Genomic DNA, 27,867 nt, shown 5'->3' on the forward strand with positions numbered 1-27,867 from the left:
ACTTTATGGCTTAGAATCAAGATTTTTCTCTATTGGGCCCTAAAGATAGCCTTGGAGAAGGTCATGCCTCTGATGGAGAAGGGAAAGGAGGTCCGAGATAATTAGAATAGAAGTAACACCCAGAGCCTGGAGCTTTGGAACTGGTTCATTGCCAGGGAAGCGGAGGACTGGATAGCAGGACTGCAGGTCTCAAAGCTATCTGGGGTGAAGGACAGAGGAGGGCTAGGAGCAAAACTGGGGTAGAGGAGAGGGAGAGAAAGTGTTTGGCAGAAGAGTGAGATCCAGTTCAGGTCAGATTTTGCCACCTTTTTGATGGTGAAAAGAGAATGTGAGAAACAAAATGGATTCTGAAACCATTCTCTTGATCTGGAAACCTGAAATTTAGTTTGCTCAGAAGTTTGCCCCATTGAATATTTTCTTCTACTCAAAAAAATGACAGCAGTAACATTATGATCAAAACACAGAAATAAGCTGTAAATAGCTAGGTTCTTGCTATTTAAATTCCCTGGCAGGACTAGAATGCCCAAAGTTGATTTTTTTTTCTTTTTTTAACTGGGAGTGACACACTTTCAGTCCACTGAGTGAGTAAATGTAACTGACCCACGAATCTCTAGTTAAATGTAGGAACCTCATGTCTTCTTCAGTGAAGCCCAGATGACTTCCCAGGGTCACAATCCAACAAGGCAGAGAGCAGCTGAGGTTCTGTGACGACACACTCCGACAGTGAGCATGGCTATGGGAGGATGAAATGTTTATTTCTGCCCTGCTCTGAACTTTGGGCTGCCTAACTCCTCTCTGCGACAGAACGTAAGAGTCTGCAGAACAGATTGGACTCAAAAGGCAATGCAATGACTGCTCTAGAGAATGGGGTGTGTTTGAAGGGCAAATTAGATGTATGTGCAAAGAAATTCCTTATTTCTTTTTTATCTGGGGCCTTAACTAATCCTAAACATTCCCCCAAACCATTGTGTCAATGTTGATGAGCTTACAGCATTTCAGACCATACTGCATCACCCTTTCCTGCTCTTTTGTTGAATGTGTTCAGAGGTGACACTGATGAAACTGCTCTAGAAGTTTAATTTGTTTTCCCGAGAAGGACCCTGGTCTCTTGTGTAATCTTGGGCAGGCCACTAAAATTCTCTGGATCTCAGTTTTCTCATCTCTAAAAATGGGTAAAGATACCCGCTCTCCATCCCTCTTAGATTGTGAGACTCATATTGGACAGGGACCATCTGATTGGATCCTTTTGCCCATAACGCAATACTTAGCACAGTAGGTGGTCACATAGAAAGCTCTTAGAAAACACAGTAATGAGTAATAGTCATAGTGGATTAAGATCTCATCGTCATACGGGGGCTGTAAGCGCTTAGTACAGTGCTCTGCACACAGTAAGCACTCAATAAATATGATTGAGTAAATGAATAAGCACTCAATATGACTGAATTCATTCAATTCATTCAATTGCATTTATTGAGCACTTACTGTGTGCAGAGCACTGTACTAAGCGCTTGGAAAGTACAAGTCGGCAACATATAGAGACGGTCCCTACCGAACAGCGGGCTCACAGTCTAGAAGGGGGAGACAGATAACAAAACAAAACATATTAACAAAATAAAATAAATAGAATAATAGGTATCATCATCATCATCAATCGTATTTATTGAGCGCTTACTGTGTGCAGAGCACTGTACTAAGCGCTTACTGAATGAATCACCAGTTTCCACAGACTTTCAATCTGATATGAAGCTTGATGTTATGTTGTGTCATTAAACTCTGGCAATCTCCGAGAGGAAGTTTCCGACCCTCTTGATCCAGTTTTCTATTTCTTTGTCTGACAGCATTTATCACTAGGTCTAAGCGGAATTGTGTGATACCATTAAGTCCATTCTTGTCAATACAAATCTGGTGAAGGCTGGTAAAGAACCATGACTTTTTTTCAAGTGTACTGTCGATCTATAGTGCTGAGCTAATGCTGCAAAATGGTTCTTCAGATGCATGTGCGTCCATAGGTGCCCCTTTCAGAATTTAACCTGCAAAAATTTCCTAAGTGCCATTAGAAGACAGGGTGTTATGGCTTTACCTTGATTTCTAAAATTAGTTCATCAAAGACAGCTACAATGTTCAATTTGGCCACAGGAGGGAGTACCTAAATTATCTTCCTCGGTCAGTTTTATAGCTCCAGCTAACTTGTGAATAGTTCTCTGAATCAGTCAATGGTATATATTGAGAACTTACTGTGTTCAGAGCACTGTACTAACCACTTCAGAGAGTACAACAGAGTTGGTAGACATGTTCGCTGCCCACAAAGAGCTTCCTCTGAACCAGTCAATTGTATTTATTGAGCGCTTGCTGTGTGCAGAGTGCTATACTAAGCACTTCAGAGAGTACAATGCAACAGAGTTGGTAGATATGTTCCCTGCCTACAAGGAGCTTACAATCTTGGGGGGGTGGAGGGTGGAAAGTATAGCATGCTACAATTTACCACACAAAGGCACATACTTATGGCACTACATGAATTACGGTGTTATCATGGCCACAGTGTGTGTGTGCGCAAGGTATTCTCTGTCTAATACACCCAACTGGCATACTCTTCCCATCCGCACTGCCGTCTTCAAACCTCAAGGACAACTCTAAAAACATCAACAAAATTGGCCCACAGACTCGGCTCATCTTACACTTACAGGCTGGGTATCCACACACAGCCTTCTTGCTGTATCTACATTGACCAAATAGAAGTTTATTCAGCTGCTTTCTACCCTGGCTGAAATGTTTCTGATTTACAGCGCAGCAAGATCTTTGGTAATTGGTACCAATAATATTACCAATAATAAATACACCTCTGCAACATTCAATTTCACTTGTTTAAATGTAATTCAGATGTTTTCATTTCATACGTTCAGTTTAGATTATATTTTTAATGATATTTGTTAAGCGCTTACTACGTCAGGCCCTGTATTAAACACTGGGTCAGATACAAGCTAATCAGGTTGGACACAGTCCATGTCCCACGTGAGGCTCACAGACTTAATCCCCATTTTGCAGATGAGGTAACAGGCACAGAGAAGTTAAGTGACTTGCCCGAGGTCACCCAGCAGGCAAGGAGCCGGTATTAGAACCCAGATCCTCTGACCCCTAGGCCCGTGCTCTCTCCATTAGGCCACGCTGCTGTTTACTACAGGTACCAGAAATGTCCGCAAATAGCAAAATGTATCTTTCAAAAACGTATTTGCTTGCAATGGCGTTTTATAACTTTACCCACTGCGAGATAAACTGAGAACTAATATTCCAATTTGCCCAGCAGAGGGAGCTTAAAAATCAGGAAAATTCACTGAAACAATGTTCTTCCACAAATGTACTTTCACTTAAATAACCAGAGATATAGGATAAACCTTTAACTACCACAAAAACTATATCTCTTGCTTGAATTTGCTTATCCAGATCCTTAAAACAGTTTGATGGCTTCAAGTTCCACACAAGAGGAATAGGCATTCTCCTTGCAATGGATCAATACTAGCAATCATTTAAGTGCCAAAAACATTGTTTCAAATTATTTTTCCTACGATTTTGTTAGAAATAACTGTTTCTTCCTTTCCCCATTATTACATGGTGGAAAATTTTTGATCCTGCAAATAATGCATTTGGATGGTTGTATGTGTCTGTTTTTTGGATGGCCAGTAAAATGTTTAAAATGACAATCATTTAGACAGTGCAATTTTTATAGTCAGATGTTTACAATGTAAAGGGTAGAGGTTACTTCTTATTGAAGTGCTTTGAATAAACTGGCTCTTTTCAACCCCAGTTCAGAGTGGCAGAGGGTTGTTGGGGCGTAAAGGGTGGAACTACTTTATCACCCCAAGCGTACAGCTCCTTGAACCACCTCTCTCGTGTTCAAAGAGCCCAACTCCATCCAAAGAGGAGGTGATTTAAGAGAAGCACCACAAAGCAGTGGCAAATATTTCCCTCTTTTTACCCATCCAACCCGGAACCATGAAATGCCAGGTTGCCAGGGCCACCAAATTTAGGGTCTGGGCTAAGTCCTTCCTATAATTATCAGTCCCATATATACCCAGCCCCTAAAACCACCCGAGTGAGTGTGTTAATGTCGATCCAAATGTGACAACGACAGAAAACTAACACCAATGTCCTCGACCCCTCAAATCAGGGATCCTATGGAGTCTCTCATTCATTCATTCAATCGTTTTTATTGAGCGCTTACTGTGTGCAGAGCACTGTACTAAGCGCTTGGAAAGTACAATTCGGCAACAGATAGAGACAGTCCCTACCCAACAATGGGCTCACAGTCTAGAAGGGGGAGTCTCCTTCATTTACAAAGGACAACTATACATACTAATCTCCTGTTATAATCTAACCTATGCACTTGGCCCCTCTAGCACCAACCTACTCATTGTGCCTCAATCTCATCTCTCTCACCACTGACCCCTTGATCACGTCCTCCCTCTGGCTTGGAATTCCCTTCATATCTGACAGAGCAGCACTCTCCCCATCTTCAAAGCCCTTTCAAATTCCCATCTCTTCCAAAAAGCCTTCCCTGACTAACCCCGCTTTTTCCCGTCCTCCTGCATCACCTAGACACTTGGGTATATAACCCTTCAGCCCTTTGATAGTCATCCCAGCCTCAGCCCCACAGCATTTATGGAACTAACTCTATTTTCTTCCCCTTCCCCCACCTGTAATTTATTTTAATGTCTGTTTTAATGACTACTTAATAGTTAATGAATTAATGTCTGGCTGTAAGCACCTTGGAGAGCAAAGAACACGTCTACCAATTCTATTGTATCATCCTCTCCCAAGCATCTTTGTCCAGTGTTTGGCAAAAGCCAAGTGCTCAATAAATATCATTGACAGATACAATTTTACATATGGTGATGCTCTCCTTTAGGTCCATGTGGCTGAGAAGGCCTGTACAAGACCCACAGCCCTGACTACACATTTCACATATGAAGACTGTCCTTCATTGCACCGTTGTGTTAGTTGCTTGTAGCACTTGGTGATGTTTTTGCCTTTGCCTCCCTATGTCATGATCCTCGACTCCTCTAATCAACAAGGTCCTCTCTGGATTTCGTATGCCATGCTGGTCTGTCAGCTGCTGCTGTTGCCCAATTTTTAGCTGAGATACCATATTGTCAGGTTTTGCTTTACTGAACTGTAATATTCCTCTGCCTCCCATTTTCAGTTGCTAATTTCAGTTCACTGTATCCTACTGTCATCCAGTCTTTTTCACATGTCTCATCTACTGAAGCTTTAATGCTAGGGAACTGATTTCCTCTCAGGATTCTGTATCCTGTCTTGCCACTTGATATTGAATTTATCCCCTAAATTTTGCTTATGAAATTGCTCAAGAGCTCAGATTTGGTGCCTATTAGGGGTCGAGGTGTCCACAAAGCACTTAGGTACTCACTCCACCCATTTTCTCTCCAGGGTTCATGAATTTATCTCTAATCTTAATTTCTTCCCCCACTTAAAATTGATCTTAGTGTCTCCTCTGCTAAACTGTAAGCTTCCTTTTTTTGTCAAATGATTTGTTGAGCACTGACAATGTGCCAGGCACTGTACTAAGCACTGGGGCAAAGACAAGATAAATGAGTTGGACACAGTCCATGTCCCACACAGGGCTGACAGTCTTAATCCCCATTTTAGAGATGAGGTAAACAGGCACAGAGAAGTGAAGTGACTTACCCAAGGTCACACAGCAGGCAAGTGGCAAAGCTGGGGTTAAAACTCAGGTCCTCTGGCTCCCAGGCCTGTGCTGTTTCCACTAGGACATCCTGCTTCTCATGTTGCCATGCTGCCCTTCTGAAGGACAAGGACCATGCCTATTTTGCATGTCAGCTGATGTGCTGCTTAGGTAACAGAATTCTGATAGCATTTAATTCCATGTTGTCCATGAAGATATTTGATGATGTGTATGTGTCCTTGATGCATTCCCTGGGATATTCCTCAGGACACACTGCATTATACACTGCTCATTTTCCCCTCTGCTCTAAAAGTCATATGCGTTATCTGCGGCAAGCCTAATACATAAAGTGCCACCTTTATACTTCCAGTGTGAGTGTAGAAAAAGGGGGTAAGAATTATAAGGGAAATGGGGAGTGGGCAGAAAGGCTTCAAAGGGCAAACAGTCCAGAAGTCCCTCATCTAGGGCCTTTTCATCCCCAAATGAAAACTCTCAGGTCTCGTCAGAAGGCTGGGATAAGTGAGGCTGGTTATCCAGTTCTGAAAGCTGTCAGGGAGCTTGGCCTCCTCAGGTTAGGCATCTATGGTCCCCTGACTCCTGCTCCCCTAGACGACTTCCACTCGGGCAACAGGCTTAGGGAAGCGTTGTGACCTAGTGGAAAGAGCACGGGCCTGTGAGTTAGAGGACCTGGGTTCCAATCCTGGCTCTGCCAGGTGCCTTCTGTGTGATCTTGGGCAAGTCACTTAATTTCTCTGTGCCTCGGTTCCTTCATCTGCGAAGCGGGGATTCAAAACCTGTTCTCCTGCCTGCTTAGACTATGAGCCCCATGTGGGACCTGATGATCTTATATCTACGCCAGCGCTTATATAGGTGTTTGGCACATAATAAGTGCTTAATGCGCACCAGAGTTATTAACAGGTCACCAGGTTCTGGCCACCTAGCTGGGCACGCATGGAAAATCAGGTCAGCCCACAGCACTCTTCTATCTCTGTCACCACTTCGGCTGGTGGGGCTGTAATGATGTCATCACATAGTGCTAGTATGACAATCTGTATCATGGGTCGTGTGGGAGGCCCTGCTAGATCCTGACTTCAATTAATGCAGCCTTGACCCCACCCCAAGCAGGCAGTATGTCCCTGTTCTCCCCGACAGAGAACTGAGGAACAGAGGATAACCTCTAATGACAGGCCTGTGACTTTACCATAAGTCAAGGGTGGAACCTAAGTATCCCAATTCCCAGGAAACTTCATAAATTCCATAATAAACAAAGTGCTCCATCTGCTGACTGATGCATTCTTTCTTCAAGTGCCGGCATCATTTTATTCACTGAAGTGGCTCAGGCCAACGCTGGAAATTAACTCTCAGCAGGAATAGAGAATATACTGACTTGCAAAGGGAAAATTTGGCAGGCTCTGCCCAGCAGGAGTGTTAACAGGCTCAGTGCAGGTAAACAAGTAATGCGCTGAGGCATCTTGGCTGTGAACAGTCACACTGGAACATGCCCTACTATCCTCCATTCCTCACTTGCATAAGTGCTAGGCTTGTGCCTTTTTTTCCCTGCAGTTCCTCATTATAGCACAGCACAAACCAGGAAGATGGAGAAGAAATCGAGATATTTCACAGAATCACAAGTCCGCCTTGTAGAGAGGGGATCTTCTCAAAAGAATCCCCGTGACAATGCCTGGTCTCATGAGCCTGGTTGCTCTGGGTTATGGAAATAATCACTCTGCAAAGCTTTCTGACTTGAAGACATTTAGGCAAATTTACAGAAGAATCATCACATACTGTTATCCTTGAGTCCTGATTATAGCTGTTAGGATTAAGAGAGGCTTGATGACTCAACCTGGAGTAGTAAAACAGTAATACTATCAGTATGTGCTGAGCTCCTCCTGAGGGTGAGGCATTTGGGAGATACAACAGAAACACAAGGCACGGGGTCTCTGCCCACAAGGAACTCACAATCTAACAGAGGAGAGGCACAACAATATTTACCAATACTGGAAGCAGAGGAAGAACAAGAATCAGATAGGGAACTGAACAAACGTGCTGGGTATAAAGATCAGAATTTGTGTCTGAATATACAAATGAATCAACATATATACACAAGTGCTTAGGGTGGGTAAACATCAAAGCCTAAGTGGGAGAGTTGGCCATCTTTCAATGCTTGCTACTAGACACAGAGGGACCAGATGAGAGAGTGTGGATGGCTCAGAGAAAACCAAAACCACAATTTTGAAACCAATTTAAACACTTGTCCTGATGGTGGCAGACTAAAAATGGTGCGCTACTGCTTTTCCATGGACAAAGTATACAAGAGTCTCTCTCAAAACCCCTTCCACAGATTGTGGCAATCTCACTGTCAGCACAACTCTACTGTTAAACTATGCTGAGTGTCTTTTTTACAATTTCCTCTACTGACCCCTCTACCCCCAGTACTTAGAACGATCTTCCCAACATCAAACCTAAGTACTTCCAGCCACAATTTCAAGCCATTCTTTCTTGCCCTGTCCCTAATGAAAATGGAGAACAGTCACCCCAAAATGAACCATACCCACTCAAACACATGAAGTTTTTTCTCCAGACCAAGTAGCCACAGTTCTTCCAACCCCTTTATTCATTTTCTTTGCTTTACCTCAAGTTTTCTATAAAGCTCCAAACAGGATGCAGATTTCTAAAGCAAAGTTTGACTAGGGTTGAATAAAGTGGAAGAATTACCTGGAAGCATCCTCCCACTGGCATATGTTGGGAGTCACCCAGCTTTTGAACAGCAGCCCTTCTGCAACCTCCCATCCAGTTTGTGGTCCATTACGCAGACACTCTGGGGAACTGGGACACTCTGAAGCTATTTTTTTCCCCATATATCTTAGTCACCTCCATCTTCTGATGTTTTCTCACCAGCTTCGAGAGGCTTAAAAGTGTCCAAACTATGGTAAGAAATGGAAACAATAGTTACTACAGGAAAGTTATTTTTCATGCCAGCAAATTAGAACTCGTAGTCCTTCTCAGGACAGCATGCAAAACAGATCATCTGGCATCCAGGCTCTCCAGTTTCTCAGGCAGCAATAGGCTGGTGAGAATGTAATCATCTGTACCGGTCTCCATTGGGTTTCGTCAATCACTGTTTGGTTAGATTTATGTTTAGGGGGACAGGACACTGATTTTGCTTTGACAAATGAAGCTCCTAAGTGTGATCCCTATCCTGCTTCCACAGAATTGGAGGAGCAGGAAGTTATTAAGCTCTTTTGACATTTGGGAACACTTTATACACATATTAGCACTGTTGGGATTCTTTTCTGGCACACCAGCAGGAGAGTGCACATTGAATGCTATAAATCATGCCAAACCTTTATGCAGTGGAAAGAGAGAGAGCCATTCCCCATTTAGAATCAGTCTTGTGATTGGAGCGACTCCCAGAAACGGGAGATTCAAACTGGATCGCTTCCCAAAATTCCACATTTCATTACACTTCCTAAATCGCAAAAATGCAAATGAGAAAAATCTATCAAGCCAAAGGTAGAAATTTCTTCCCTCTACTACTTTCGTTTCTGAAAGTAACTGGAAAACCAATCCGTTTTTAAACAAATGTCTCAATATGAAATCCATTTCTGAATCCTCAGGCTTGATTTCTTACTTTATGATGGGGGTGGGGGGGTGGGAGGGGGTTGACAATGGTAGCCTGGCGGAAACGGGACGATCCTTTTCACACTCAGTCCTAGATCCTCCACAGTAAGAGTGAAGAAAGTAGAGTTCACATTTATCAGGAAGGGGGTAGAGGAAAGCCTATGCGAAACAGACCCAAGGGTCATGGTGGACCGCTGCCGCTGTCCTGCGATATTTACAAGTGTTTCCTTGGCCCTGGGGACCTGACCACTGTCATTTCTTGTATGTTGGCTCCATCTCCTTCTAGACTTAGTGAAGCAACGTTGCTTAGCGGAAAGAGCACGGGCTTGGGAGTCAGAGATCGTGGGTTCTAATCCTGCCTCTGCCAATTCTCAGCTGCGTGAGCTTGGGCAAGTCACTTAAACTTCTCTATGCCTCAGTTACCTCATCTGTAAAATGAGGATCTAGACCATGAGCCCCACATGGGACAACCTGATTACCCTGTATCTACCCCAGCGCTTAGAACAGTGCTTGGCGCAAAGTAAGTACTTAACAAATACCATCATCATTAGTATTATTATTATTAGACTGTAAGCCCGTTGTGGGCACGGACTGTCTCTATTGCTGTACTGTATTCATTCGTTCATTCATTCAATAGTATTTGTCAAGCGCTCACTGTGTGCAGAGCACTGTATTAAGTGCTACCACTAATCTCCTCACTGTACCTCGCTCTCGCCTGTCCCGCCATCGACCCCCGGCCCACGTCATCCCCCGGGCCTGGAATGCCCTCCCTCTGCCCATCCGCCAAGCTAGCTCTCTTTCTCCCTTCAAGGCCCTGCTGAGAGCTCACCTCCTCCAGGAGGCCTTCCCAGACTGAGCCCCTTCTTTCCTCTCCCCCTCGTCCCCCTCTCCATCCCCCCGTCTTACCTCCTTCCCTTCCCCAAAGCACCTGTGTATATGTATATATGGTTGTACATATTTATTACTCTTTTTATTTATTTATTTATTTATTTTACTTGTACATTTCTATCCTACTTATTTTATTTTGTTGGTATGTTTGGTTCTGTTCTCTGTCTCCCCCTTTTAGACTGTGAGCCCACTGTTGGGTAGGGACTGTCTCTATGTGATGCCAATTTGTACTTCCCAAGCGCTTAGTACAGTGCTCTGCACATAGTAAGCGCTCAATAAATACGATTGATTGATTGATTGATTGATTGGAGAGTGTAATTCGGCAACAGAGACAATCCCTACCCAACAACGGGCTCAGAGTCTAGACTGTGCTTTACAAGAGTTTAGTAAAGTGCTCTGCACACAGTAAGCATTCAATAAATACGACTGAGTGAATGAAGGAATGAGTTTACCTGTTTATCGCCGAAATAGCCAGGATTGCTTCTGCCATGTGGAAGTCAGAGATGTCCGCACCCGCCTCCGCAGGCCTGTCCGGCTATGGGTTGCTGGAGAGAGACACGGTGAGTTTGGGGTCAAGCATGGCCTTGTGGCAAGAGCATGGGCTTGGGAGTCAGAGGTTGTGGGTTCTAATCCCAGCTCTGCCTCTTGTCAGCTGTGTGACCTTGGGCAAGTCACTTAACCTCTGTGCCTCAGTTCCCTCATCTGTAAAATGGGAATTGAGACTGTGAGCCCCATGCAAGGCAATCTGATTACTTTTTATTTACCTCAGTGCTCAGAACAGTGCACAATAATAATAATAATAATGGTATTTGTTAAGCACTTACTATGTGCCAAGCACTGTTCTAAACACTGGGATAGACACAAGGTTATCAGGTTGTCCCACGTGGGGCTCTCAGTCCTCATCCCCATTTGACAGATGAGGTCACTGAGGCCCATGTGGGCCCGTTGTTGGGTAGGGACCGTCTCTATATGTTGCCGATTTGTACTTCCCAAGCACTCGATAAAGTGCTGTGCACACAGTAAGCGCTCAATAAATACGATTGAATGAATGAATGAAGTGACTTACCCAAAGTCACACAGCTGAGAAGTGGGTGGAGCCGGGATTAGAACCCACGACCTCTGACACCCAAGCCAGGGCTCTTTCCACTCAGCCACACGTGGCACATCGTAAGCGCTTAACAGATATGATTATTCCCTTCAAGGCCCTACTGAGAGCTCACCTCCTCCAGGAGGCCTTCCCAGACTGAGCCCCCTCCTTCCTCTCCCCCTCGTCCCCCGTCCATCCCCCCGTCTTACCTCCTTCCCTTCCCCACAGCACCTGTATATATGTATATATGTTTGTACATATTTATTACTATTTATTTATTTATTTTACTTGTACATATCTATTCTATTTATTTTATTTTGTTAATATTTTTGGTTTTGTTCTCTGTCTCCCCCTTCCAGACTGTGATCCCGCTGTTGGGTAGGGACTGTCTCTATATGTTGCCAACTTGTACTTCCCAAGCACTTAGTACAGTGCTCTGCACACAGTAAGTGCCCAATAAATACGATTGATGATGATGATGATGTTTATACACATTTATTACTCTATTTATTTATTTTACTTGTACATATCTATTCTATTTATTTTATTTTGTTAGTATTTTTGGTTTTGTTCTATGTCTCCCCTTTCTAGCCTGCGAGCCCGCTGTTGGGTAGGGACTGCCTCTATACATTGCCAACTTGTACTTCCCAAGCGCTTAGTACAGTGCTCTGCACACAGTATGCGCTCAATAAATACGATTGATTGATTGATTATCATTATTGTTGTTGGAGAAGCAGCGTGGCTCAGTGGACAGGGCGCGGGCTTTGGAGTCAGAGGTCACGGGTTCAAATTCCGCCTCTGCCAATTGCCAGCTGTGCGACTTGGGGCAAGTCACTTCACTTCTCTTAGACTGTGAGCTCACTGTTGGGTAGGGGCCGTCTCTATATGTTGCCAACTTGGACTTCCCAAGCGCTTAGGACAGTGCTCTGCACACAGTAAGCGCTCAATAAATGCGACTGATTGATTGATTGATTATCATTATTGTTGTTGGAGAAGCAGCGTGGCTCAGTGGAAAGGGCGCGGGCTTTGGAGTCAGAGGTCAGGGTTCAAATCCCGGCTCCGCCAATTACCAGATGTGTGACTTAGTACAGTGCTCTGCACACAGTAAGCGCTCAATAAATATGATTGATGATGAAGTCACTTCACTTCCCTTAGACTGTGAGCCCACTGTTGGGTAGGGGCCGTCTCTGTATGTTGCCAACTTGGACTTCCCAAGCGCTTAGTACCAGTGCTCTGCACACAGTAAGCGCTCAATAAATACGATTGATTGATTGACTGATTGATTCTCTGGGCCTCGGTTACCTCATCTGGAAAATGGGGATTGAAGCTTGTGAGCCCCCCACGGGACAACCTGGTCACCTTGTAACCTCCCCGGCGGTTAGAACAGTGCTTTGCACATAGTTAGTGCTTAATAAATGCCATTATGCCCATCCGCCAAGCTAGCTCTCTTCCTCCCTTCAAGGCCCTACTGAGAGCTCATCTCCTCCAGGAGGCCTTCCCAGACTGAGCCCCTTCCTTCCTCTCCCCCTCGTCCCCCCTCGCCAACCCCCGCATCTTACCTCCTTCCCTTCCCCACAGCACCTGTATATATGTTTGTGCATATTTATTACTCTATTTATTTTACTTCTACCTATTCTATTTATTTTATTTTGTTAGTATGTTTGGTTTTATTCTGTCTCCCCCTTGTAGACTGTGAGCCCACTGTTGGGTAGGGACTGTCTCTATATGCTGCCAGCTTGTACTTCCCAAGCGCTTAGTACGGTGCTCTGCACACAGTAAGCGCTCAATAAATACGACTGATTGATTGATTGATTGATTATTATTATTGTTGGTGGAGAAGCAGCATGGCTCAGTGGAAAGAGCGCGGGCTTTGGAGTCCGAGGTCACGGGTTCAAATCCCGGCTCCGCCAAATGCCAGCTGCGCGACTTGGGGCAAGTCACTTCACTTCCCTTAGACTGCGAACTCACTGTTGGGTAGGGGCCGTCTCTATATGTTGCCAACTTGCACTTCCCAAGCGCTTAGTACTAGTGCTCTGCACACAGTAAGTGCTCAATAAACACAATTGATTGATTGATTATCATTATTGTTATTGGAGAAGCAGCGTGGCTCAGTGGAAAGAGCGTGGGCTTTGGAGTCCGAGGTCACGGGTTCAAATCCCAGCTCCGCCAATTGCCAGCTGTGCGACTTGGGGCAAGTCACTTCACTTCCCTTAGACTGCGAGCCCACTGTTGGGTAGGGGCCGTCTCTATATGTCGCCAACTTGCACTTCCCAGGCGCTTAGTACCGGTGCTCTGCACACAGTAAGTGCTCAATAAACCCGATTGATTGATTGATTGATTGATTATTATTGTTGTTGGAGAAGAAGCATGGCTCAGTGGAAAGAGCGCGGGCTTTGGAGTCAGAGGTCACGGGTTCAAATCCTGCCTCCGCCAATTGCCAGCTGTGCGACTTGGGGCAAGTCACTTCACTTCCCTTAGACTGTGAGCCCACTGTTGGGTAGGGGCCGTCTCTATATGTCGCCAACTTGGACTTCCCAGGCGCTTAGTACCAGTGCTCTGCACACAGTAAGTGCTCAATAAACACAATTGATTGATTGATTGATTATCATTATTGTTATTGGAGAAGCAGCGTGGCTCAGTGGAAAGAGCGCGGGCTTTGGAGTCCGAGGTCACGGGTTCAAATCCCAGCTCCGCCAATTGCCAGCTGTGCGACTTGGGGCAAGTCACTTCACTTCCCTTAGACTGCGAGCCCACTGTTGGGTAGGGGCCGTCTCTATATGTCGCCAACTTGGACTTCCCAAGCGCTTAGTACCAGTGCTCTGCACACAGTAAGTGCTCAATAAACCCGATTGATTGATTGATTGATTGATTATTATTGTTGTTGGAGAAGAAGCATGGCTCAGTGGAAAGAGCACGGGCTTTGGAGTCACAGGTCACAGGTTCAAATCCTGCTCTGCCAATTGCCAGCTGTGCGACTTGGGGCAAGTCACTTCACTTCCCTTAGACTGCGAGCCCGCTGTTGGGCGGGGGCCGTCTCTATACGTTGCCAACTTGGACTTCCCAGGCGCTTAGTACCAGTGCTCTGCACACAGTAAGTGCTCAATAAACACGATTGATTGATTATTATTGTTGTTGGAGAAGAAGCATGGCTCAGTGGAAAGAGCGCGGGCTTTGGAGTCACAGGTCACGGGTTCAAATCCAGCTCTGCCAATTGCCAGCTGTGCGACTTGGGGCAAGTCACTTCACTTCCCTTAGACTGCGAGCCCGCTGTTGGGCGGGGGCCGTCTCTATATGTCGCCAACTTGGACTTCCCAGGCGCTTAGTACCAGTGCTCTGCACACAGTAAGTGCTCAATAAACCCGATTGATTGATTGATTGATTGATTATTATTGTTGTTGGAGAAGAAGCATGGCTCAGTGGAAAGAGCGCGGGCTTTGGAGTCACAGGTCACGGGTTCAAATCCTGCTCTGCCAATTGCCAGCTGTGCGACTTGGGGCAAGTCACTTCACTTCCCTTAGACTGCGAGCCCGCTGTTGGGCGGGGGCCGTCTCTATACGTTGCCAACTTGGACTTCCCAGGCGCTTAGTCCCAGCGCTCTGCACACAGTAAGCGCTCAAGCGCTTAGTACCAGCGCTCTGCACACAGTAGGCGCTCGATAAAGACGACTGCCTGATTGATTCTCTGGGCTTCGGTTACATCTTCCCAAGCGCCTAGTCCGGTGCTCCACACACAGGAAGCGCTCAATAAATACGATTGAATGAGTGAATGCTGTGTGACTCTGGGCCAGTCACTTCGCTTCTCTGGGCCTCAGTTCCGTGGCTCAGTGGGAAGAGCCCGGGTTTTGGAGTCAGAGGTCATGGGTTCAAATCCTGCCTCTGCCAACTGTCAGCAGGGTGACTTGGGGCAAGTCACTTCACCTCTCTGGGCCTCAGTTCTCTCATCTGTAAAATGGGGACTAAGACTGTGAGCCCCACGGGGGACAACCTGATCACCTTGTAACCTTCCCAGCGCTTAGAACAGTGCTTTGCACATAGTAAGCGCTTAATAAATGCCATCATCATCATCTGGAAGATGGGGATTAAAATGAGTGAGCCCCCCATGGGACAACCTTGTAATCTCCCCGGCGCTTAGAACAGTGCTTTGCACGGAGTAAGTGCTTAATAAATTCCATTATTATTATTATGCCCGGCTGAGGCCGTGCGGAGGGGCGGCCGGGGAGGAGTGGAGTCGCCTCCTCCTCCTCCTCCTCCCTCCTCCTCCTCCTCCCTCCTGCCTGCCCGCCCCCGCCGCGTGCGCGGCCCCGCGCAGCTGCGCGCCACCCTCCTGCCGGGGCGCGCTACCGCACATAAAGCGCGCCGCGCCTGCCCCTCCAACGGCGTCGCCTCCGCCGGTCTCCTCCATGGCCACCTCCGCTGTCGGGGCCGAGCCGGCGGCGTCCAGTACGGCGCCCGGCGTCCAGCCCGCTGCCCCTCCGGGCCCGTCGCTGCACCTGCTCACCTCCTACTTCATCGACGGCATCCTGGGCCGCGCCGGGCCGCCCGGGGGCTCCGCGAAGGGCCGGCGCGGGGCCCCGCGGAGCGGCCGCCGGCGGCCCGGAAAGTTCCCGGGAGCCCCGGCGCCCCCGGAGCCGCGCCGTCCCGGGGCTCCGGCCGGGCCCGAGGAGGAGGAGGAGGAGGAGGAGGAGGACCGGGAGGACGAAGAGGAGAAGAGCGGCGGCCGGCGGGCCCCGCTGGGGGCGGCGGGCGAGCCCGCCAAGAGGAAGCAGCGCCGCTACCGCACCACCTTCAGCAACTTCCAGCTGGAGCAGCTGGAGCAAGCTTTCCGCAAGTCCCACTACCCCGACGTCTTCACCAGGTAGCCGAGCCCCGCCCGTCCCCGGAATCAATCAATCAATCAATCGTATTTATTGAGCGCTTACTGCGTGCTGAGCACCGCACTAAGCGCTTGGGAAGTCCAAGTTGGCAACGTATAGAGACGGTCCCTACCCAACAGGGGGCTCAATCAGTCGTATTTATTGAGCGCCTACTGCGTGCGGAGCACTGCACTAAGCGCTTGGGAAGTCCAAGTTGGCAACGTATAGAGACGGTCCCTACCCAACAGGGGGCTCAATCAGTCGTATTTATTGAGCGCCTACTGCGTGCAGAGCACTGCACTAAGCGCTTGGGAAGTCCAAGTTGGCAACGTATAGAGACGGTCTCTACCCAACAGTGGGCTCACAGGCTAGAAGGGGGAGACAGAGAAGCGAACATACTAACAAAATAAAATAAATGGAATAGATATGTACAAGTAAAATAGAGTAGTGAATATGTACAAACATATACAGGTGCTGGGGGGAAGGGAAGGGGGGAAGATGGGGGGATGGAGAGCAGCGTGGCTCAGTGGAAAGGGCACGGGCTTTGGAGTCAGGTCACGGGTTCGAATCCCGGCTCCGCCAACTGTCTGCTGTGTGACCTTGGGCAAGTCACTTAACTTCTCTGAGCCTCAGTTACCCCATCTGTAAAATGGGGATTGACTGTGAGCCCCACGTGGGACAACTTAATCACCTTGTATCCTCCCCAGCGCTTAGAACAGTGCTTTGCACATAGTAAGCGCTTAACAAATGCCATTATTATTATTATTATTATTATGGAGAGGGGGACGAGGGGGAGAGGAAGGAAGGGGCTCAGTCTGGGAAGGCCGCCTGGAGGAGGTGAGCTCTCAGTAGGGCCTTGAAGGGAGGAAGAGAGCTAGCTTGGCGGATGGGCAGATGGGACGCAGGGCCCTCCTGCGGGCGGCCCCAGGCACCGGTACCCAACAGTGGGCTCATAGTCTAGAAGGGGGAGGCAGAGAACAAAACCAAACATGCTAACAAAATAAATAGAATAGATATGTACAAGTAAAATAAATAGAGTAGTAAATATGTACAAACATATACAGGTGCTGTGGGGAAGGGAAGGGGGTAAGATGGGGGGTGGAGAGGGGGACGAGGGGGAGAGGAAGGAAGGGGCTCAGTCTGGGAAGGCCTCCTGGAGGAGGTGAGCTCTCAATAGGGCCTTGAAGGGAGGAAGAGAGCTAGCTTGGCGGATGGGCAGAGGGGAAGCAGGGCCCTCCTGCTGGCGGCCCCAATCAATCAATCGTATTTATTGAGCGCTTACTGTGTGCAGAGCACTGTACTAAGCGCTTGGGAAGTCCAAGTTGGCAACATATAGAGACAGTCCCTACCCAACAGTGGGCTCACAGTCTAAAAGGGGGAGACAGAGAACAAAACCAAACATACTAACAAAATAAAATAGACTAGATATGTACAAGTAAAATAAATAGAGTAATAAATATGTACAAACATATATACAGGTGCCCCAGGCACCGGCCCCGCTCACTTACGGAAGGAGGAAGGACCCTCTGGGTCGCCCCCCGTCTCCACGCCGTGGGGGCGCGTACCCCTTTCATCCATTCAGTCGTATTTATTGAGCGCTTACTGTGTGCAGAGCACTGGACTGACTGCTTGGAAAATGCAATGGATAAAGACGGTCCCTAATCACTCAATCGTATTTATTGAGTGCTTACTGTGTGCAGAGCACTGTACTAGGCGCTTGGGAATTACAAGCTGGCAACATATAGAGACGGTCCCTACCCAACGACGGGCTCACAGTCCAGAAGGGGTGGGGGGAGACAGACAACAAAACAGATCAAATAGACAAGCATCCAGAGCATCAATATAAATCCCTCCCTCCCTCCGTGCATCCTCAGGGGCCGCGACCCCCCGCCCCACCCGCGCAGTTGCACCTGGCCTTAGGCAACCTGAGCCACCCGCAGCCTCCCCCCGACCCCGGCCGAACGGGCTCCATCCAACTGCGAAAGCGGCCGGCACCGACGAGACGGGAGCCCCTCAATGCTTAAGCGCTTAGTACATCATCATCATCATCATCAATCGTATTTATTGAGCGCTTACTATGTGCAGAGCACTGTACTAAGCGCTTGGGAAGTACAAATTGGCAACATATAGAGACAGTCCTACCCAACAGTGGGCTCACAGTCTAAAAGGGGGAGACAGAGAACAAAACCAAACATACTAACAAAATAAAATAAATAGAATAGATATGTACAAATAAAATAAATAGAGTAATAAATATGTACAAACATATATACATATATACAGGTGCTGTGGGGAAGGGAAGGAGGAAAGATGGGGGGGATGGAGAGGGGGACAAGGGGGAGAGGAAGGAAGGGGCTCCAGTACTCTGTACAGTAGTACAGTACTCTGCACACATTAAGAGCTCAGTAAATACGATTGAATGAATGAATGTGTAGGTGATTGCGGTGGCGTCCCCCAACCCGACCGAGCACCGAAGGCTGGGACGGCTCTTCAGAAAGATTCACTCCCACTCCCACTTTTTATGGCTATTAAACAGGCAGCGGATCTGAGATCCTACCTACTGGCCCAAGTCGCCATGGGAGGCTTAGTACAGTGCTCTGCACACAGTAAGCGCTCAATAAATACGATTGATGATGAGGCTGGCCCTTTACTTAAAATGGGCACTTCTGTTTGGTTCAAACCAGGGTTACCTAATAAAATCTTCACAGCCTCCCACGCCCGAAGATCTCTAAAGATAAAACTTATTTTTTTTCCTTCCCTCAGAGAGGAGCTAGCCATGCGCTTGGATTTAACGGAAGCCCGAGTCCAGGTAGGTCACTTTTTTGGGGGGGGGGTGGGGGACATGGGGTGACGACTACTGCAGCCCGACTTTAAAATAGCTCTACTTAAATATTATCGCATCCTACGTCTGTGCCTCTAATTGGTCCTCATGCTGAGTGTCGTTTCTCAATACCAAAGTCGTGAAAACTTTATAAATCAATAATTGCTTTACTAGTGGAGGAATGTCCTGAGGATTAAGGTGAATAAACCCACCACTTCCCGACTCACTTTTGAGATCAATTATTAGCATATTGTATCCACTTGTTATTAAAAGCCATTTTCGCACTATACGTTCAAATATTTAGATCTAGACAATGAACACACTTTAGTTAATGAAGAGCTCAAAATGCCTCCTCCTGATCTTTAAAAATATTTTTTTAGAAAGTTGTGACTGGTATTGCAACGCTAAATTTGAATTTTAACACATGCTGGCTTGAGGCATAATGAAAACATTTTAAAAATATGCCTTCGTTCTTTGCATTTCTTGGAAATTTGTCTGAAACGAACAGGACTGTAACCAAAATTATTTTCATCTGAGAAGCTAAAATTATTATGGCCCATTTTAAAGACACGTGTAGAAACATTTGCAGTGACCTTGGACAATTTTGGGCAATTAAATGTTTGCACAGGTCTCACATTTGCATCACATATGGCAAGCATTGAATATTTATAACTCCATGAAACTATTAGAGGAAAACATTTTGAAAAATGTTTTTGATTAATTCTTAAGATTCTAAATCCAGGCTTTCATCTGTTACTGTGAGAAAATGGTTATTCTCCTAATGAGTTACGTCTTTTTTCACACTTTCACCTAAATTTGTAAAATGGAAAATAGGCCCAGGTGAACTATCTAACCAACTTTTTTCATAAAGTTTAAAATCTCTAAACTCATTCAGGAAAATCAAAGCAACTGCAGACTGGTACACATGCATTAACCTTTGTTTAAACCATCTGAACAGTTATTTTGTATTAAGTCTCTACCTGTCTACAATCTAGGCTAGGGTCAGCCAGTTCTAAACATGTTGGTTAAGTGACACTGAGCAACTAAAAAGAGTTTCCTAAATAATCAGAGGCAAGCATTATGGTTTTTTAAAAATCTACTTGACCATTCACGTTGAGGGGAAAAGAGAAAAACCAAAACTGCTAGCTATAACCTTGAAATATTGCTCCTGGTCTGCTTCCAAATTTAATAGAAAATATTCACAGGTCTTTCCCCTCGAGGTATCTTAGAGAATTAGCTGAACAAAAACAACATTCAACTTCAGTTGAAGTCTTGGACTAACACAGATACACACTAATGCCCAAGTCGGTGCGTATTAAATCAGATATTCTGGTAACTCAATTACCTTGTTAGAACAGCAGCATACTGCTGTTGGGATTTGTCTCCAAAGGTGTTCAGTTACTGCCCACAACTATGCTAATGTGCCACAACTGTTTCCCAGTTCTTGGCACAATTATGCTTTGGCTCTTGTTTGCACAATTAGTGAACTGCCTTTGCCAAAGGCCTGTGCCCTATCCTCCAACACATGAATTTCTTCTTTTCTCTCACCTACTACCCAATTTAACAGCATGCAGATGGGAGAGGGAGCCCTCCAGCTATAGCAAAAAAAAAAAAAAAAAAAAAAAAAAGGCAGCCCAACGTTCAATAATTTGGTGGGCAGGACACACATAGTGCTTCCCCCAACCAGAGCACAACCTTCTCCTTGTCTAGGCAACCCTTCCTGCCCAAACATCTTTAAAGCTATAAGGAGCTACAGTATCACATCCAAGTGTACACAGAACCATTGTTATCCATATCACATAGCCTGCTGACCTGAATTTTTACGTAGCGGTGACATGGTGGTCATGGGGGCCACGGTGGACCACTGGCTGCAGAGTTGGTTGAGGATACCCACTACACAAGATGTAGGAGAGGATCAGAGTTATAATACTGGGGTTAGCCTAGCATAGCTTTAAACTATTAGAAGTTAAAGATAGTGTCAATATGCTATGCTGAATAAAGGCATTCTGTGAAAGCAGCAAGCAACACTGACATTAGGAGGACATTAGGCAGCATTGACATTTAGGAGGATAAAGCCTCCTAAATTAGACACATTTAGTATTCTCACATTGAAGTGTTAGAATAGGAATGGCTCTTTTTTGTTTTCGTTAAATGCCTCTGCCCCTCCCTCCCATATTCCTATGGCCCACCACCTCATATTTCTATTACTCTTAAAAAAAAAAAAAAAGGCAGCAGTTTGTTTGGCAGATGGCCCTAGAGCTTTTCTTTATGACAACACAGCTCTTTCTCCTCCTCAGCATCACAGCAAAGCAGATCAAGAAGGTGCAAAGGTTGGGGGAAGGAGAAACAGGAAAGAGGGAGGGGTCTCAGAGCAACATAATTCCTAGAGCCAGCTATCTTCCCTGATCTTTGTGTGTGTGTGTGTGCACACGCACGCACATACACACGCATATATGTCCTTTGTCAATTTAAGAAAGTTCACCTCTGAGTAGTGCTTTGCACATAGTAAGCGCTTAACAAATACCATCATTATTATTACTTGTGTGGCTAAAAAGACCAATGTGGGATCCACAGTCCCTTGGCCATAGTGGGGACATAAAGAGTATACCTTGTTGTGATATTATAATTAAGTGTGCAGTGCCTGGCCTCCCAGTATGCCCTGATCTGTTTACACCCAGGTCTGACAGTCCTGATCTCCAGCCTAAGAAACACTACTGAAAAGAGTTTTTTTCATATTTGGGAGGAGCAGGGGGGTGTTTCCCAGAGAAAACCTTCCCTGCACCATCAATTTGGGAAGGGAAAGAAAAGAAAGGAATCTCAGAGGCTGACCTTTATTTTTATCTGGGAGTCAATCTCCATGAGACCTTCCAAAGGGACCCTTGATTATGTTGGCTCCACTTTCAAACTTTTTGCTTATTTCATGTAAATAACTGCTGGGAAGAAGTAAAAGTCAGAAACACTAGAGAAGCAGCATGGCCTACTGGATAAAGCGTGGGTCTGGAAGCCAGACACAGGTTCCAATCCTGGCTCCACCACTTGTCTATGTGACCTTGGGTATATCCCTTTACTTCTCTGTGGCTGTTACCTCATTTGTAAAATGGGGATTGTGAGCCCCATGTAGGACATGGACTTTATCCACCTGATAATCATGTATCTACCTAAGCACTTAGTACAGTGCCTGGCACCTAGTAAGTGTTTAACAAATACCACAAAAAAGCTAATCAAAACAAAACCCTCTAAGGGGCTGCTTCAGCAGCAAGAAAAGCTCCTGTAATAAAGCTTTCTCTTCTAGCTAAGTGTGAGAACAGCACATGGAGTCTTACCACCCTTAAGGGTTCAGGATTATTTGCAAATGATCTTTAGATCCATTACTGAAGAACACAGGGACTGTGGACCATATTTCCAAAATCTTATTGTCCATAGTCCACGAGGTATAATAATGGCTCATGTGGTCCTAGTTTAAAAATGCTTTCCTCCAAAATAGAAGTGGGAAGGAGGGAGAGAAGTGGAGAATAGAAAAGGAAGTCAAAAACTGTAGTGCTGAACAAACTGTACTTCCACTCACTCTTGTTAGAGCACTGCCTCTGCTCTCTTGGACTTCTCAGAGCATGCTTTTGGTAGACTGAAAACACCTAAGGTCATTAGAGAACTACTGCACCCATTAAAACTTATCTCAGAATGTTTATATAGAAACATCTGTGTGAATCCATGAGTTGGGATAGCATTTCTGCAAAGATGCTTATTGCCCTTCAAGACCAGAATTTGCAGGCAGAACATGAAATCCTAGCTTTTGGCTGTGTGGAGTGCTTACATAACCCAATCATGCAGCAAACGCCATTCCAAGCAGTGATTTAGAAGCAGCTACTATAAAACCTGAATTCAACCCCAAAGGAAATTGACTGTAGATGGCCTAAGTTGTATGTTTCATTATAAAAAGGCAAATGTATCGGGGACTTTGCCACCCTCTCTAAGTGTAGTCTTCTGCCTCTTTTAGTCATTTTGCGTGGGTTAGCTGGCACGTAGTTGCTCAGCCAGGATTCTTTGTAAGTGCTTTTGATTATCCCTCTGGAGAAAGAGGACACTGTCAAGATGCAAAAGATCACAGAACCCAGTTAACAGATTGCAAATGTATAAAAGGGATTAGTTCTGCCTCTCAACTTTCTCTACAACTGTGACCAGGTTCATAGATGGCATTTTTGCCTCTTCCCGGGGCTGGTCTATACTGACAACTGTGCACTATTGAAGTGGTTTGTGTCTGCCACTTTTAAAGGGTGGTGAATCTGCCAAGAATTTTTAAACCCAACAAAAGCAGGAACAGCAGCATAAAGCTCCAGTTCTAAATGCAGTTCAAATTTTATTTTTCGGCCATATGTGCCATCAATCAGTAGTGTTCAAAGAATATATTGACTTAGGACATACAGTGGCTACAGTTCTTCAAACTTCAGGCATTTATGAGACTTCTGTCCTTAATTATTCAACAGGAAGTTGAAACATTGATTCATTATTTGGATTTTTTTTTTAATTCAAAGAAAGCAATTGAAGTAGTATTCGATTACAGTGGCTTCATGTAAGGGCAATAGTTTATCTGTTTTCTCCCCTAATATGGTTTTGTTTAAGGCTGGGGCAAAGTTCCATGTACTGGCAAAAACCATAGACTGGGACTCAGGAGTCCTGAATTTAACTTCCACTGTGAACCTCTATGACACCAGGCAGGTCACCTTATGACACACCTAATTTTTTGTGCCTTCTTTATCCCCACTTTAACATCCTTAGAACTGGCACAGATTTTCTGAGGAGGAAATCTCCTGCTTACAAAGCACTTGGAGATCCTTGAATGAAAGACAATTTAAAATCCAGCTTCTTCTATTAATCCGTAACTCCTTACAAGGACTGGCTCTTTCAAATACATTACTTTCAGTTCAGTGAGATTTCAGATGTGCCCACATTCAGAACGCATCTGCTCTCTGCAAACTTTTATCTCGGGCTTGAATTTTATGGAGCTTCACTCCCAGGTGGAACTCAGGAGCTACGTGCCCTTCTCCTGCTTCTCTTTATCCACAGGTCCTTGAATAAGATGTCTAGAATTGGTATTCGCCTCCACACAACCTCTTCATGCTTAGCTTACTGATCCTTGTTGAAGCAATAATCTATACCAATCAATCAAATTGATTAATCGTATTATGAGAAAAGCACCCCTGAGGAATTGAATAGAGTTAAATACCTGTTGGGCAGAGACGGTCTCTAGGCAGTAAGCTTGTTATGGGCAGGGAGTGGGTCCACTAATTCTGTTGTACTGGATTCTCCCAAGCACTTAGTACAGTGCTGTGCACATAATAAGTGCTCAATAAATACCACTGATTGATTGAACTTAGTGAATAGGTGTAAAAGAACTCTCTGAGGACAAGTGAGAAGCCACTGGTGTGAATCTTACTATCGCATAGTGCGGACTTGATCCAATTTTTTTTCTCGTGGTGGGGGCACTGCCTCTCTTTTACAAAGTAAAGGCCACTAGTCCAACTCTGGTCTTCTCTCCAAGATTGGCGAATGATTGTTCAATTAAGCTGTTTAATTGATTGAAAAATATCCTTTAAATTTCCCACACCAAAGTAACCCAAATGCCCAAGGTTAATTACGCACAGAGACAATACTGATTAGGAATGTGTCATTGTAATATCTTTGCCTTTTGGCTTTGGCTGTTAGGTTTTTGTTTTTTTTTTGATGGCGAGGTTATGTCCAACAGGAACAATTCGGTGGTTAAATTACAACACCTGCTGATATACAAATATTCAGAAAAAGCATGTTTGGCCAAAAGTGAATTATCCTGTTTGCCCTTTACTTCAAAGAGGAAACCCTTTTCAAATTTTCACAAACTACTGAAAAGATTGTCCTTAGACTCTAAAAATACACTTTTGTAGGAGGAGAGATTACTTCCCAGTATGATTTTTCTGTACCTAAAGGCTATTTTGATTTTTTTTTAATGGGGGTAAAGAAAAGACAGGTGTACTTCCACAATAAAGTTATATATTTTTCCTCTAAGATATGAGAAGTTAGTTTTAAGGCTTGATGGGTCATACCTCTGAGTGAAAGATGCAAGGAGTACAATCCAGGACATCAAAGTGTTAAAAACTTAGATGTAGAAAAAGTTGAGTTTCAGGGAAAGCATACATTTTCACCTTATTTCTATTCAGCTTTCTGAAGGCTTTTTAGGATGACAGAGAAATGTCAGGATATTTTTGAAAAAATTTTCTCTTTCTCTCCCTGCTATAGATGATCTTTCTTAATTAATCAAAGTTATAAAGGCCTAAGCCCATTTGACATTACTTTTCAAATAAAATATCACCTTTGTCACTCTACGTTTAAAATGACTGAGAACCTTTTTTTTTCTTTCTTGATTGAAGGTTTGGTTTCAGAATAGAAGGGCAAAATGGAGGAAGCGTGAGAAGACTGAAATTCTTGGGAACGTGCCCGGAATCTCCCTGACCCATCCCTTAAGTTTATACTTGGATGTCCCACTGAGTTCCTCAGCCCTTTTGGACCCTGTGTGGAGGTCATTGCCTCTCTCAACCATGCCAATGCCACCTGTGACTCCAGCCTTCAGCCCTGCAACCTTAGGGCCCTTTGCTCTCAGCAATCTAACTTGGACATCGCTCTTCAGAAATCCCATTTTAAGTCCCCATTTTGGAAGGTACAGCTCTGGTCCATATTTTCCTAAAAATGTATCCACTTGGAATTTGAAGTGACCTCCCCTGTCCATAAAATACATGTTCCTTAAGATTTGAGGTGTTATTTACTCCCTTTTGGATGATAATGGCTTGCATTCTTGATGTTAAATGTTAGACTGTAGTTGGCTTTGAGATTTTCAACAAGCTTATGGTCTTAACTATATTGGCTACTGTGTAACAATGCGGTGTACAAAGAATCAGACCAGAGTGGTTGTGTAATTTTTTCTATACAATTATCAAATTTGAGAGGAGAAAATGAAACCATTAGATGGAAATTATTTGCTTTATTATACTCCTATTTATCATGTTTTTCTCTGCTTAAATCTGATCTTCTTCCCAGTGTTTTTTGAAGCAATTAAAAGTTTGCTCTTTATATAGGAAAAGGGAAATAGGATCTTTTTTGTTTGTATTGCCTCCTGAAGTGATTCTGCTTCGCTACCCCTGACCAAAATCCTGGTTCTGAACAGATTTCTGCAGGATGTTGCAGAGTAGTTTCTAGTATGTCGGGGCTCTGTAAAAATCACTCTTTTTTAACATTCACAATTAACCACTCAAGTAAAAAGTGAATGAATCTATTATGCAAAAAGCAGGGCAGTTTACATGACAGTTTCTCTGACACAGGTTATTAAATGACAGTGATAAGTAGAGATTACAGATCCCAGTTTGAAGGGGAATGCCCTATTTTCTTAGAAAATATGAAAGTTCCATATTGAGGGAGAAAATTTGAATTTCATTTATATGCAATTAGGGTTTATGGGTGGGAGAAAAATTAAAAAGTTGATAGGAGCAGTGTTTCTAAGGTTCATACAGCAACGATGTGAAGGTGAGAACGCTCAGGGGATATTTATCACATTAAGACCTCAATTTGCTGCTATTTAACCTTTTTAGATTTGCTAATATTGACTCTCCATTCTAAAAACAGGTTCCTCAATGCTCTAAATCCTCTCGTGACTACAGCTTCGGTGCTAATGAAAGCCCCAGGACCACCGTCAGACCCTACACCGACTGCCTTCTCTGATCCAGCAGCTGTTGAAAGGAAAACGTCTAGCATTGCAGCATTAAGACTCAAAGCGAAAGAACATTCAGCACAAATCCCTCAATTAAACCTCATATCCAGTCTTACAAACACTGACAAAGAACTTGGTTAGAAATTCTCATAGACTGCAGCAAAGGAGAAAGAATATAATAAAAGCACCCAACGCTAGTTTTTCCACTTGCCAGATGGACTGCCGAGGGGAGAAAAATGTACAAAATCCTAGTAGAGATCATTTCCTCTCATTTAATAAACATTGTGAATCTGTATGGGTAATTAATAAGTGAGTTACACAGCACAAGCTCAGCCAGTGCCAAGACATAGACCAATGATCAACTGTTCTACATGAAATGAAACTAATAAGGATGTTATTTGTTTGTTTTTTCAAAGATGTTGGCTATCAACAGATGTTACAGTCCTAAGGTGTAAATTGTAGAACTGGCAGATTTTTGTGTGTGTGGTTTTTAAAGGTCACAAAGTATGTCTCAGGAGGAGCAGTGTCGCTTCAATAGCTTAGAACTAATATAATCAATATATTGTTTGTTAAATTAAAAATCATGCTTCATGTTGAAGTAAATATGATGGTGAAATTTCACATGATGGATCAATGATGTACCTGGACAAACTGAGGAGGGAAATGGTATTAGATATTTTCAATAAAATTTTTGACTAAAACTAGGTTTGTTCAAAAGCATGTTTCAAACTAAGATTTTTAAGAGTTGTCAAATGAGCTTAGAAAATGTTTTAAACTAAATAAGCCCACCTCAGTAGACTTTAAGTTGGATTTGGGAAAATGGGGCTGGTGTAGAAGCAGTTGTGTGAACACAATTCATTTTGTAACACTCAGAGTATCAGTGAATAATGCTACTTCAATTTTAACTCTAGGAAGTAATTAAATGTCTCTGTTGTACATAATAGTAATAGTGATTAGCAGCATAAACCATCACCATTATAGGCTTGAAGAGCATCTCATGCCTCAATAGATATGTTCCTTAGAGAAGCTGGGGTTCTGATGTAAAGTGTTTCTGGAGGCTTATAAATGCTCATATAGGGGTCAAAGACTAGCAAGTACCAGCGATCCCCTTAACTGAAATGCCATCCAATAAGCTGGGACCTCATGAAATAAGCAACTGAGGCATAAATCCATA

General features: G+C 44.6%; 1 protein-coding gene across 1 annotated transcript; it reads left to right on the plus strand.

The window, feature by feature from the left end:
- The first annotated feature begins 15,690 nt into the window (after positions 1-15,690).
- Positions 15,691-27,349, plus strand: ESX1 (ESX homeobox 1). The gene is made up of 5 exons (XM_038747709.1): positions 15,691-15,925; positions 15,977-16,145; positions 18,907-18,952; positions 25,363-25,649; positions 26,609-27,349. The coding sequence occupies exons 1-5, from the start codon at positions 15,691-15,693 to the stop codon at positions 26,832-26,834; spliced, it is 963 nt and encodes a 320-aa protein (XP_038603637.1). The 3' UTR covers positions 26,835-27,349.
- Positions 27,350-27,867: the final 518 nt, after the last annotated feature.

The sequence above is a fragment of the Tachyglossus aculeatus genome, chromosome 6 (assembly GCF_015852505.1).
Source record: "Tachyglossus aculeatus isolate mTacAcu1 chromosome 6, mTacAcu1.pri, whole genome shotgun sequence".
Classification (NCBI taxonomy): domain Eukaryota; kingdom Metazoa; phylum Chordata; class Mammalia; order Monotremata; family Tachyglossidae; genus Tachyglossus; species Tachyglossus aculeatus.

Coding starts and splice junctions, on each gene's coding strand:
- ESX1 (XM_038747709.1), top strand. CDS start 15,691: ATGGCCACCTCCGCTGTCGGGGCCGAGCCGGCGGCGTCCAGTACGGCG. Junction 15,926..15,976: donor GGCGCCCCCGGAGCCGCGCC/GTCCCGGGGCTC, acceptor AGGAGGAGGAGG/ACCGGGAGGACGAAGAGGAG. Junction 18,953..25,362: donor TAACGGAAGCCCGAGTCCAG/GTAGGTCACTTT, acceptor TCTTGATTGAAG/GTTTGGTTTCAGAATAGAAG.